At 38.2% G+C, this 14,616-nt stretch overlaps 1 protein-coding gene across 1 annotated transcript; it reads left to right on the top strand.

The window, feature by feature from the left end:
- The first annotated feature begins 11,593 nt into the window (after window positions 1-11,593).
- Window positions 11,594-13,725, top strand: LOC127498253 (DNA-binding protein inhibitor ID-2-like). The gene is made up of 3 exons (XM_051867400.1): window positions 11,594-12,445; window positions 12,728-12,788; window positions 13,114-13,725. Exons 1-2 carry the CDS (start codon window positions 11,900-11,902, stop codon window positions 12,782-12,784), a joined length of 603 nt encoding a protein of 200 aa, XP_051723360.1. The 5' UTR covers window positions 11,594-11,899; the 3' UTR covers window positions 12,785-12,788; window positions 13,114-13,725.
- The last annotated feature ends 891 nt before the right edge of the window (window positions 13,726-14,616 follow it).

Below are 14,616 nucleotides of genomic sequence, written 5' to 3'. Positions count from 1 at the left end.
GTTATTTAAAATTGTAATAATATTTCACAACATTACTATTTAACTGTATTTCTGGTTAAATAAATGCCTTGATCAGCATAAATGACACCTTTCGTTTTCAACATTAACACTGCTTTGGAGCGTTATGAATCTTTTGAGTCGAATCAGTGATTTGGATCGCGAATCAAACCGCCAAACTGCTGAAATCAAGTGACTTTGGCGCTCCGAACCACTGATTTGATTCGTAAAGCTCCGAAGCTTCATGAAGCAGTGTTTTGAAATCGGCCATCACTAGATATTGTTAAAAAGTAGGTTTTTTTTTTTTGGCGCACACAAAAAATTTTCTTGTCGCTTTATAATATTAAGGTAGAACCAATGTACACATGAGCTGATTTAAATATGTTTTTAATACCTTAATGGATCTTGAGAGAGGAAGTACCATTGCTGTCTATGCAGGCCTCACTGAGCCATCGGATATAATCAAAAATATCTTAATTTGTGTTCCAAAGATGAACGAAGGTCTTAGGGGTGGAGAACGACATGAGGGTGAGTAATAAATGACATTATTTTCATTTTTGGGTGAACTATCCCTTTAACATTTGAAATCACCAATGAAATCTGACAACAACTATCTCTCATATATTTTGTTTCTAAACGCTCGAATCATGAAAAAAAATGGCATTTTTCCAGGCTGAATCAAGCTAATGTGCATGCGCAGTCCTAAGTGTGCGTCTCTATAGGAAGCACGTGTCCGACTCTTTCTATAGGAACCGGAGCTTCTAACGGCAGCTGCAGTGATGCGATGATTTTACCAATCGGCGATTGGCTCTTATTTTGAAGGCGGGACTTATTCCGCCATATTGCGCGTTGCACTTTCTCCCGTTCATAATAATACGAGTGCACCATCTTTTTATACATAAAGTCTTTGATCTGTAAGTATCGAAAGTATCGATACTTCACGATCGATCCGCCCAACCCTAGTCAGAATGTCGTTTCACCAAGTGTATAGTGTTACAGATATCGGATATGGGCCACTTTTAAAAAAAAAAAAAGCTGATCATCAAAAAAACATATATAAGTGTAAATGTGGCCTAAGGGACCACTCTATATATACATACCATCTTGTGATGTAGCATTTTATCTATGAAAAAAGCATATATTTTTTTTCCCTTTTGATTCCTGCTATAATATCCATCATGACGTGAAAATATAATGAAGTCTAAAGTGGTTATTCAAAGGTGTTGAACAGACACACTGGTGAAACTGCACTGGGCTGTGAGCACAGGGATCTGAGAGTGTTACGATCCTCTTAGTGTGTAAGAGCTCAGACATGGAGTGGCAGGGAACAGCACATGTGTCACAGCTTACATCCCCTTCCCTTTCTCAGATCCCCTTTCACACACTCACAGGTCAGTGTGGCGGAGCAGCATGGATCAGCTCATCAGACACGGGGCCCTCAGGACAGCCGCTGTATTAGGGGCCCCGTGCAGTGCACAGACTTTGCCAAGACCATCACTGTCAGCTTGTCTTTGTCGCCTGATCTGGCCCCACTGCTACCACTGGACATTGAACAGCTATTAAAGAGGCCCTTGAAATTCCTTAGTGGCTCATTAGCATGTCATGAATAATTCATAGGGACGTGGGGGTGGGGAAGGTGTAGAACCAATGATGAAGAACAGCACCTCTATCAGTGTGCGCACAGCCCATCCTATTCCCGAGAGTCGGCCCCTCGATAAAGCACACTGCAGAGGAATCAATACAGCATGACATTAGCCTGCATTGATGCGCTTCTGACCCCATATGTTATTTGCCACAAATATGGCAAGGAGGGGTCGAAAATGACGCATCTAGTAAATCAATATGAATTAAAGTCTAGAATTAATCGGGTACTACTTGAGCTGTCCTTGCTACTTTGTTGTGAGAAATATATTATTGCCATCTTGTTTAGTGACACAATTGCAGTAATTAAATAAATAGTTCACCCCAAAATGAAAATGACATATTTTACTCTTATTTTACTCTTATGCCATTTCAAATCTGCAGGACTTGCTGTACTTTCTTCTCTGGAACACACAAAAGAAATACATTTTCAATAATATAGTGATCTATGAGCACCATAAAAGTATAATAAAATTGGTTTATATGACTCATGCACTATATTCCAAGTGGTCATGTGATAATTAAAGGCTGGAATACACTACATGATTTTTGTCTGCAGATCTGAGTTGACAGATTTTGCAGAAAATGGCATGATGTGCACAGCCTCTGATTCTTTAGCTACAGACTATGATTCCATCTATTCGTTGGATATCAAACATGTTTGATATTTTGAGCTGATTTGTTCCAAGTTATTTAGTGTTCTAAATAATTAATGTTCTAAATAATTTAGCAGTGTATGAAGCCTAGTATTTTAGTATTTAGCCAAGTATTGTAAAATGAACCTCAATGGTTCTCGCAAGCGTGAAACAAACATTTTTGAGCTTTACCACAACTGATGGGAGAGTTGATGAATATTTATTTGTGAATAAAAGCCTAAATTCAATCTGTTCATCACATAAAGCGATCGAGTCTCTTTAGAAAATTTGGACTAAACCGCTCAATTCATATGGATTAGTTTTACGATCTCTTTATGAACTTTTTGAAGTGTTAAAGCGGTAGCTGTCAATGGTGGGACAGAAATATCTCAGATTTTATCATAAAGATCGTCATTTGTGTTCCAAAGATGAACGGACGTCTTACACGTTTGGAACGACTTGAGGGTGAGCAATTAATGATAGAATTTTAATTTTTTGGGTGAACAAACCCTTTAAAAGTCCACTAAATATTTTGCCTTTTTTTGGCTTGGCCCATTCATTATTTATTTTTTTTCCCAGGAGGAGTGTAGATATGTATACGTAAATGCCACATTCAACGCTATTAATCACTTACTCTAACAAATCGAAAATGTCAGCATTGTGCAACCTATGGCTGTAAAAACTATACATTTCAGACGAAATGGGATAACCTTTCAGAGGTGAGAATGTGCTTTATAAACTCAATATGCCATATCCATATGCAGAATTATCACATTATTAATAAACTAAATGTTGTGAAAATCATCTGCTACTATCTATTGCAGATATAGATATTCATACATGGGAATAACTAAGTTGCACATGCTCTCGTCTCGAGTGTTCACGGACCGGATTTGAATGTTCCAATATGGCAGACGACTTATAAAGCAGCCCACAGAAACCGACATCTATATGTCACATCTATATATATATGTGACATCTATATATATATATATATATATATATATATATATATATATTATATATATATATATATGTGACATCTATATATATATATATATATATATATATATATATATATATATATGTCTATGCGGGCAACCCTACCCAGTGCTTCTTTCATGAACTGTCATGAGTGCGCCAAAGACTACCCCAGTTCTCATTCACTTTTGAGAAGAGCTGTTTTTCTTCAAAATTTCACTTTTTCTTTTCTATATATTAAAGAATGTAATACAAGTTTGAATTGACATGAAAATGAGTAAATAATGACTGTTTTTTGTGTGTGTGTGTATGTGAACTATCCCTTTAAATTGGTCTACATATACACACCAATGTACTGCTGATAACAAAAATAAAATTATTTTAATAAAATGTAATCATCTGCGATGAATCTCTGGGAATTTCCTTTTAATGTTTTTCACTGTAAATTATATATGGTAATTTATAGATTTTGTCATTTTAAAATTACATATAATGTGTTGCTAAACCATTAAAGTCCTTGAGTAGTCAATAACTTTATCCCTTAAAACTCATCTTTGATCACCAAAATGACATATTTAAACGTTTTTTCCTATGAAAAAAAATTACTCATGCCTTAAAATAGCTTGAATGTAACTCTACACCCTTGCCTCATTTAGTATATGGATCTATGAATATGCTAATTAGCCTCGCCTCCACTCAATCACACAGCTAAGAATACCTGATCCACTCGGTCAACTTTACTGTAGTAAACGCTGCACAATAGCAAGTGGAAATACTGGTTTAATTCAGCCATATTTGAACCAGAAACTGATTCAGAAAAAAGAGTGGAAGAGTGAATTATACAAACTCGTCTACAAGTTGATGTACAAGAATGGTAATGTATCACTTTCCTCAACATCGGACACATAACGGTGATTGATATGATTAGCCTTTTGCTTGACTACATGATCAAACAGCTGCTAACAATGTGTTGCTAATGTTACACAAACCATGTTCCCGTTCGCCACCTCAGAGTCAAACAGCTGCCTTATGAAAATCAGAATCCTTACAAACTCTGAACAACTCAGAATGTCAGTGGAGAAAGGCATATCGTTCATCATAACATCGTAATATATACATCATATACATAATTCTGTTGATTTTTTATATCAACAGAAAAATATACAGGGATAACCTAGCTTCTCTTTAGACTCCCCTGCTTCAGAGCGGTCATAGTTAATGATATGCTAAAGCCCGCCCCCGCGTTGATGTGATTGGTTATTTTATTTGTGATGTAAGCAACATTGGCGATTTCAAACCGTGTTTTTTTTACTGCAGTTTTAAGGAGAAAATACTCAGGAACGATGTTGACTTATGAATTTGCACATGGTTTGTCTTAAAGCATATTTAAAACATATAAGACATATAAATAACATAAAAAAAACTTGATTCTCATCACAGGGGGGTTTAACAGCTTTTCTTTGTATTTGGTTAGATAACTTAGTTACAATTAGCAGGTTTTTTACTGTAGCATTTTTACAGTTGTATTTTTTTTTTTTCTGTAAAAACTACAAACATTTTTTAAAGTGCATGGGGGCCATTTTATCCTGAAAAGTTCTGAATCTGAACATGAGCACAAACAAAATGTAGTTAAAATCAGAGAAGTGTTGATTTTACTGGAGTACTTAAAACAACAGCGATACCTGTTGAATGTAATCCCCGACCCACATGAAATATTGGCACGCAGCCATGATATCTTTCTTCAGCGCTGGTGAATCCAGAGCCGTGCTGCTACCACAACACTGCCGGGAGAACCCAACTGCTAGAGCCCTCGCTGTAAAAACTCTCACCAGCCAATGACAAGACACTTGATATTCATAGAATAATATTCTTACAACCAAATTAGTGGTGTTCAGAAAAGATCTGAGATCTTAGAGTTCCTAGTGCTGCACATAATAACCGTCAAACATCTGAAGTATACTTCCCGTGTTCCTCAAGTGTTTTAATAACCCTAGAACACTTGAAACCTTCTCTGAAAGACATAACAGTGCTATGACATTATAGTGGATCACTAAAAGTCCAGTGATTAATGTTCTGTTTGTTCCCCCGCACAAAGCACATCCCTGACATTTCTGTTTGAAACCCTGCACTTTATTTCCATCTTATTACTACAATCAGTCACAATAATGTGCAATCGAACTAAACGGTGAGTTCTTGTTGCCTAAACAACATCACGGTATTAATTCTCCATCTTAATCATCGGTTTCAAGGGGCAACTGACATATTATTAAATATTTAGTACAGATAAATGGCTTTGATTTAGAAAGCCTGCTGAAACGTGCAGTCTCTAGGTTAGTAAAAGCCATAAATAATCCCTCATATTCTGACATAAAGTCCAGAAATAACATTCTGATGACCGTGAGAGCAAAACTTTACACAAAACCCCAGACCCCTCACTTGTCTAACATGCTCTCCAGCTTTAATAATAGTGAGAGAAACTAATTCCCCATCGACTCTCTCTTCCCTGTGAGCTATATAAAGAGATGAGATTGAGTAAGAGTCCAGTGACTGAGAGCAGAAGCCAGTAGGGAAGTGGCTCACGAGAAAAACTAGTCTTCGCAATCCAACACAGAGGCTCTATAGCGGAGAAAGCGAATAAAACCAGGCAGTTTGAGTGGCATAAGCTACCACAAAAACCAAAAAGTTGCGTGTCCGTACGGTATCAGATAGTCTCAGGCAGTTTCAGATCTCCCAAATACTCTCAATTCCCTTGTGACACTGAAGTCTAAGGTGTTTGGACTGAGAAAGGAGCCTTTCAGGATTTCTCTTCCTCAATAATGCACACTACTGGTTTCTTTTATACTTCTACTTATGAGGACTGATAAATCTCTATTCTATTGTCTACTCTTTATTTTTATATTATCATTTATATTCACAGACTTGTTATATTAAAGGGATAGTTCACCCAAAAATAAAAATTATGTCATCACTTAAAGGCACAATATGTAAGATTTTTGGATTCAAATATCCAAAAGCCACTAGAACAATGTAATATATTTTATTGACTTGTATATTTACATTATCCCAAATGTTTCCAAGAATGTTTAAATCCAGAGAAATAAGCAATTTTAACCAGGACACGGACCGTGTCCATGCATTGATATCATACCCGTGTTACCCTCGATTTCTGGTTTTATTTTGTAGAAACCATGGAAACACCAAAGACGCTTTAGTTTATCATGTGTTTTATTAGACAGGTGAGCAACTGTTTGGATACATTCATCGACAGAAAACTAATCATCGTTATATAGCCCAACACAGTAAGTCTTATTGTTTAAATTTCGTTTTCTTGATTTACAGCAAGTACCATGTTTTACCATGCCTAATATCGATTTAGCTTACTGCAGTGTGAAACAAGTGTCTCATAGTAGCCGCCGAGCGAACTCAGAGTAGCACTATAACAACTTTCAACACAAAAATGCATCTAATATGATAAAACAGTGCTGCTTTACCCCACATACGCTTGACCGAAGAAGCGGAAGCGGCGACTGTGGCATAATAAAAGCTCCACTGCTCTCAAGACATGTGTCGCGCTCATCTCTCATTAGCAAATTCTTTTCCACCGCCGTGAAGACAACACCTCCAGTGATTCCGCAAAATCAAGGCGTCATCAAGCTACGCCTTTGTTTTGAATAAGTGACCTCTAGTGGAGAGAATTACATATTGTGCCTTTAAGGCCACGAAGTATACTTCAAGCGAAATTGAAGAACGAACTGATGTGACGTCATTTCGAACAAAATCAGGCCAAAATGAAGTTCGTTTTGGAAGTTCGAAACAGCTTGCCAAACTGAACTTTCCTGAAAAGTTCACTACGGCTGGTAAACACCTTTGTACTTCCATTGGTCAGTGGCTATTATGTAATAGGTAGGTGTGCATGGAGGCTCCGCCTTCTTTCATGTGGAAATCTTTTCCGGTTCATTTCTCTTGTTCAGTCCATCGAGGTCAGATGTCTGCGAATGAAAACACTGGAGAGCTGCTTTATAGTAGAAAATGAAGTTGTACTTTTGATGAAATGAGACACTGACACTGTTTTTCATGTTTAGTACGGTAAAGCTGCTTGATTTTAAGCAATCTATTGTATAAAGTGCTATATAAATAAATGTGGCGTGACTTTACTAGAGTGCCGAATTGCAGAGTTACTATGATCAAATGCTTTTCTTATGCTCCGTTTAAAAAATGCTTGCTGTTTTCTCAATTTTGTTGTGTGTTTATTTTGTTATTGAGAGGAAAGCGCGCAGCACATATTTACATATTCATCTAAACGCCGCTCTCAGCAGTGTGGACGGCGTCAGATGTTTGCTAACAGTATATTGCTGGTCACGTATTTTAAACTTCGTTTTACCCCTAAGCGAAGAACGTAAAAGAACTTTGCCGTGAGTGTATCGGGGCCTTTGCTCACCCTCAAGTTGTTTCAAATCTGTATAAGTTTCAGTAGCCATTCACTTCCATTGTATTTTTTTTCCTACTATGGAAGTCAAAGGCTACCGTCAACTGTCTGATTACCAACATTCTACAAAATATCTTCTTTTGTGTTCAACAGAAGAAAAAAACACATGCAGGTTTGGAACAACATGAGCATGAGGGTGAGTAAATGATGACAAAATTTTAATTTTGGGGTGAACTATCCCTTCAAGTCACATTTGAAATATATTGTAACAATATATTGTAACAATCAAATAAAAGAAAATATGGTATATCATGTAGGCCTACGTGATTCATAACTGAATGTGACGAGACAAGAAACGTTTTGTGTTCTCATCATATAAGACATATGAATAAGTTTGCATATGTGCATATTTAAAAAAAATATATAATTTGCAAATAGTTTAAATTGATTAGTTCATTCTTATTTATTTTTCTTTATTGCCTTAAATCCCTTTTAACTCTTAAATTATTTAATTCCTCTAAATAAAAAGACCACCCCCCATAATAATAATAGCCTAATAATAATATACATTTCCACATGACTGCTCTGAATTTATCTTGTACAGTCTATTTGGGGTAAGTTGTCACAATGCAAATCTGCCATTAAATAGCTTTAAAATAGAAAGGCACAAAAGACATTTGTTGAAGGTAACAAACATATGAAACCACGTTTAGCCAACATATCAATAAGTTGTATAAAATTACAACATTTAAAATTTGTGACAACTTGCCCCGATCTAACACCTTGACACAGAAAAACCTTTTGGTTAAAATCTACCATCATTAAATGAATCTTGTCTGACTTGCTTGCAGGTGTGATTTTACTGTATTTACTTGTTTATAACAGACAAATATGATGATTTTGGAACATAACATTTGTGACAGCGGTTTCCCCATTTGTATTTGTATTATGAAAGAATAGTTATGCTCTGACAGCAAGAGAGTGTTTCAATGCTCTATTGTGTGGAGCCAAACAGCAGCACTACATTACGCAACCAAAAAAAAAGATACACGAGTTCTGAATTGCAAAATTTCTCAGGACCCTCTTTGGGAGGCGAACAATAGCTTAAGCCAAACATCAACGCCACGCCCATGGGGTCGATGTTGCTACAAGAGTCGCGAGCCACACTTTCACGCGTGTACTGCTGCACGCGACAGGCGCGTGGGAGCCTCACGAAGCCACTACCGAGCGCCGAAATCAAAGCCGAACGAAAAACGAAACGATTAGATGTGTCCGGATATTCAAAGCCTGTTTAAATTTGCCGTCGCGAAGCATTTTGAGGGGACTCGAGTTGAAACAGGGTTATCGGGACAGCAATATTTTGTTTTCTCCCACAGGTTATCAGGAAGTTTGATGTGAGAGTTTCAAAATCTCACATTTCTAAATGGATTTTAATGAAAGCGTCGCGTAGGCTAAATGTTGCGTTGTTCAGAATTCAAAGTCGAGTATTTTCAAAATGCGTGTGACTTTGAGATTCTTCGGGAAAAATGTAGATTGTAGCCTGTTTATGCTACTTAAGTGTTTTGAATATTGTCATCAAAGATAGTAGACGAGAGTAAATATGTGGGTAAAATGTGACTCTTTGGGATCTGGTGGTGTTGGATGAGCTGGAGACGGGAGGAATTGTGCAGCTGCAGTGAGCTGGAACAGCGGAGGAGGCGGTACAGACATCCTGACTCCATCCCGTGGAGAACTCGCCGACTTTCTGCCAACTTTAGATTGTTTTCTTGCCATTATCATTGTTAGAAATTTGTCAGGAGACAGAACGTGACTCTAAAATACTGCATATCGGGATATAATAATGTTATAGTATAACGAGAAGCCTGTACTTAGTTTAAAAGTGTGAGTTTTTCGTTATTAATCTACCTTTACTATGTAAACAACGCTAAGCTAAATGTTTGTCAGTCAGTTTTCAGGGCGCATTCGGTCGGTTCGTTTCGCTGAAGCCATATCACCGTTTAGAGCCAACAATCAACGTTTTGTTTGGAGTTTTTGTTATCATGATATATGTAAATTCGTCAATATAGCCTATATATTCGATACTAATATAATAAGAGAACGTATTGGAGCGACTAGCCTACTGTTGCTATGGTTCATCGGGCAAACTTTTGTTTATCGCAGTCTGTGGTCATGGAGCGTTTGAAATGTATTTCTACTTGAGTGTAAAATAGCCTCACAAGTAGTTTTTTTTCTTTTAAAACCACCCCATAATTCGCAATTCTGTTGTTTCGCTTGAGCTTTTAACGGATGACCCATTTAAATGAAGGCGCTTCTTCTTTTTTAATCCATAATAATGCATGACTAACTGAAAATACGTTCTACCTCAGGCACATAGAGATAAAGTTGAGGTAACTTAAGGTTACTCTTTCTATATTACGTTCGTTTCAAAGTCTAGAATGTTTCAAAAGGGGCGAGGAGTCCTCCAAGTTAAACGTAAGCAAAGAAATGCAAATCGATGCAGGTGTGCGAGCCTCGGAGCGCAGGAGACCTGAGGTGACGAACTGAACTCCGATCTCTCAGCGCCCGGGCCCCATTGATCAGCTGAGAACCGGCGCTAACTAACTGCCCCCGTCTCCATAGCAGCCGCCTGGACGGCGCCGCGAGGACTGGCTGGAGGGCCGCTGTGAATGGGTGACGTCACGGGGCTGGCGCCAGAGAGTCTGCGAGAGCGCGAGCTCGCGGCGCTGCTCTGTAGTGCTGCTTTGCTTGGTGCCAATTCATCACCTGTCAGGGATCAGTCAGGGTGTCATGCGAAATGTACACAGCTGTGAGAACAAAAAAAAAAGGACGAGGGAGAAAATGGAAAAAGCCAGTTGCGGCAGATGCGGACGAGACCACAAAGCTCTTATGTGTCAAGTCCTGCGCGCGCTGAAAGCAGTTTTTGTTGCAAAGATTTCCTTAAAAAAAAAAAGCTATTGAAAATGCGTCGACCTGGAGGTATCTTACAAGTACGCTACTTCATTTTCTAAGGAGTGATAATGAGAATGTATGAGGTGCATTCCGACACATCAGCACGACTGCATTCCGACGCATCTCCGCAAACATCTGTTTACTCGGATATGCACAAGCAACCAGGAAATCTTTGTCTCCATTGTTACTTAGCATGTGTAAACAAAGAGCTTCTTTTTTTTTCTAGTTTTGCCACCGCTCTCGCGCTATAGGCTGCCAAAATTGGTTTCTAAAAAATGGTAATATAATCCGTGTCAGGATAAAAATATTCTTCCCAGACCCATGAAGAATGCATTTTCACTTCAGATGCAGCTGTGCAGTTTCACGTTAAAACTTACAGTACACTTTCCCGGTAATTGATTCCTGCGCGTCTATCAAAATGCCGCGCGCATTCTTGCTCCTGTCATCACTATTACATCTTTTAAACGACTCTCACCACAGGCCTAAAGACTGCTTCAGTAATCCCTCGCAGTCATGATGTGTATAAACAAACACTGGGCACACCACCAACTGCAGAAAGTACATACTTAAAGCATCATGTTAGGTCCATCCACAGCAAACTCCATAGATAAACACCACCACTACTGGTTTTTAACTTAGGCTAATTGATTTTTTTTTTTTTTTTTAATGGCTTCTGAGTGAGTGGGCACAATTTTGGAGAAAAATATTGTAATGGGGATCCATACTAGGTCAAGTGACTTAGGCTATAAAAACCCTGAAAGTACGGCTGCGATAATGTCACTGGCTTTGAGGTAAATGTTGATCTTTTGAATAGTGTTTACAAAGAAAAAAAGATGAAAATAAAAGCAATAACATGAAATGTGTTGGAAAATAGCAACACATGTTAAGTTCCTGCCTATTTAAAGGCTACTAAGGCTTACCTGGGGTTTGTAAGTTTCATAAGCTGCATTATATAGATATATCCTATAAAAAATATCTGTTTAGCCTACATCTTAGGCTACGTAGCCTATAATGTAGGATGTCCAGCATAAATCAGTCTAAGCTTGTTTTGATACATTTTGACTGTTACACTAGGCGTGAAAACAACCTTATACTTCCAAGACCCTAATTCTCTTGATCGGAAACAGGTACACTGATTTGAGAAATTATCAGTGGAAGCTGAAAGCAGTCAGCGCCACCCTAAACACGCGCTTTCACTGGTTAAGAACGCGGAAAAAATGGGCGGGTCTTGATCGCTCGGCACAGCGACCAATAGCGTAGCGCTAAGGCGATGATTGACGCGGCCGTTCCCACCAATGAGCGCAATCCAAACCAGCGCGTGAACAACCCACCTAGCAGGGCGTATATATACAGCGATGACAGCTCGCTAATCCACTGCGTTTGCTTCAACAGCCCAGTGCAAAGAGGAAATCTCGAACACAAAAGCGATTCTTCCAACGAAACCGTTTCTCACAGAGCTGTCAACATGAAGGCAGTAAGCCCAGTGAGGTCTTTCCGGAAAAGTAGCGCGAATGTGACGGAGCACAGTCTGGGAATCTCACGGAGCAAGACCCCCGTGGACGATCCCCTGAGCCTGCTGTACAACATGAACGACTGCTACTCGAAACTGAAGGAACTGGTGCCGAGTATCCCGCAGAACAAGAACGTGAGCAAAATGGAAATCCTGCAGCATGTCATCGATTATATCCTGGACCTGCAGATCGCACTTGACTCGAATTCGGCTATCACCAGCCTGCATCACCCGCGAGCAGGGCAGGGGACATCCAGAACACCCCTGACAACACTCAACACAGACATCAGCATCCTCTCATTACAGGTGAATGCCCTTATAAACGATAGATAGATAGATAGATAGATAGATCGATCTATCTATCTATCTATCTATCTATCTATCTATCTATCTATCTATCTATCTATCTATCTATCTATCTATCTATCTATCTATCTATCTATCTATCTATCTATCTATCTATCTATCTATCTATCTATCTATCTATCTATCTATCTAATGTAGATTTTAAAGCTTCATTGATGTGTTGCATGTTTATGTGCAAGTCTGACAGCAAATAACTGGACTTTTTGTTTTTTGTCCCATTAGACACCTGAGTTTCAATCAGACTTGATCACAGAGGACAGCAGGACACTTTACCGTTAATCAGGTAAATGATCTTGAACACACTGGTTTTGATGAGCCTTGTATTATATGCTGTAAAAGACTATTTTATGGTATTTAATTAAGACCGTCAAATCACATTTGATAAGGACCGTTGTGTCCCACAGTCTGTAAAGTTGTGTAAAGTGTGTGTAATAAGCATCAGTTGAGGTTGAATGTTGTGCTCGTGTACATCTGGAGCCCAGGGTTTTGCTCAGTCTCTGAGTGTTTGGTTAAATGTTCAAACTGCGGCTTCCTCTCTGGCGCCAGGCTGTCCGGATCTCTGCCCTGTTTGCATTCTCTAAATGCGCCTCTTTCTCAATCTTTTGCAGGTGTTTGGTTAAGACACAAGAACACACAGGACCTGGGAACTGGCTTTTCCTCCGATTTCTGTTCTCAGTCTGGAGTTTTTTTTTTTTTTTCTTCTTTCTTTCCTGTAATTGAATCAAGAGACTTTTTTTGCTTCTAAAAGGACAATCCATGTGATGTGTTATAAGTTCGGACATTGATTATTTATCTTCTTAAAAGACTTATTTGGTCCTTTCTTCAAGAGGAAGAAGCACTATATTCCCTGAAAATAGGAGGGAAACCTGTAAATGATCACAAGGAACCTTTTCTCTGCATTGAGAAGAAGTCTTACCTTTTTTTTTTTTTTTTTTTTTTTTTTTTCTCTTTGTGAAGACCGTGTGAATAGGAGAAGACGTGGTTAGTTACTGTACAAAGTTAAAGTCTGTTTTTGTCAATTCTTTTGGCACATGAAGGACTGGACGGTGAAAATGACATGATGAAACCTTGTGAACTCTCAGAGTTTTATCTTGTATAGTTGCAGAAATTGGACTGTCAGTATCTGCAAAGTGTTATGCTGTATGCTGAGACTTTTTATAAAAGTAATATTGTAAATCGTACCTTTTTTTTATACAAAATAAATCAAATGCTTTATTTGACACTGGTCTGTTATGCTTGCATCTAAAAATGTCAATCTGCCAGTGTTGTGCTGTGTATTGACCTTGCCTTTTATATCCAGGACTCGAAAGCGTGTCACTGACCTTTCACACGTGCACATTTACCCATTACTGACAGGAACATGAATAAATCTTTTACATTGCCTTAGGGTTGTGTAAAAATGCATTCATTCCAGTTTGTAGTGCGGGGAAATGTCTTTTTCTAATACATAACTGTCCACAAATCATACGGCCTAGCAGTTTTTCTTGCGATTACCTTCTTTCTTGAAGGTGTTTGGAAGTAGAACATTAATTGTGGCCGTTTCCACAGATTCTCTCATTCGTATTATGTGTTATGGATGAAATGGCAGTTGATTTGTGGAATTACTTTGTAAAATAATTGTCTGTAGGTTTAAAGTCTGTCCCTTAACCAGCGCGAAGGAATAAATCAGAGACCCGAATGATTGATTTTCATTTACTAATTTTTTTTACAGCCTCAAACCATAAAAATATTCAGAATTGTAAACCAAGCCCCTTTAACTAGAATGGTGTAACTGTGAGAGAAGCTGAAAATTTTTTTACAGTGTTAGCATATCAGACATTAAAAATTAGATTTAACTTGTTTTCTTTAATTTATAGTGGAATTAATGATGCACTTATCAAAGTCATTTTGTGGGATGTAATTTAGGAAAACCATTTAAGAAACAAGATACTGGTATGTGCTCCTTTCTATTACATTCATTTGTGCAGTGTACATTTAAAAATTAAAGGTTGTTTCTGAATTGCAGCCTAAACCTCTTAGTGTTCTTGATATGAAGAGTGCGCCACCTGCTGGCAGCCAGACCTCACCTCAGAAAAATAATGGACATTCCTTTCAATGTCATTATTTATGGG

Source organism: Ctenopharyngodon idella, chromosome 17, assembly GCF_019924925.1.
Source record: "Ctenopharyngodon idella isolate HZGC_01 chromosome 17, HZGC01, whole genome shotgun sequence".
NCBI lineage: Eukaryota > Metazoa > Chordata > Actinopteri > Cypriniformes > Xenocyprididae > Ctenopharyngodon > Ctenopharyngodon idella.
The sequence above is the reverse complement of the archived record's forward strand: the minus strand, read 5'-3'. Positions and strand labels throughout refer to the sequence as shown.

Excerpts from the sequence above, each read along its gene's own strand:
- LOC127498253 (XM_051867400.1), top strand. The coding sequence starts at position 11,900 with ATGATTGACGCGGCCGTTCCCACCAATGAGCGCAATCCAAACCAGCGC. Across the intron at positions 12,446-12,727 it reads TCAGCATCCTCTCATTACAG|ACACCTGAGTTTCAATCAGA; the intron begins GTGAATGCCCTT and ends TTGTCCCATTAG.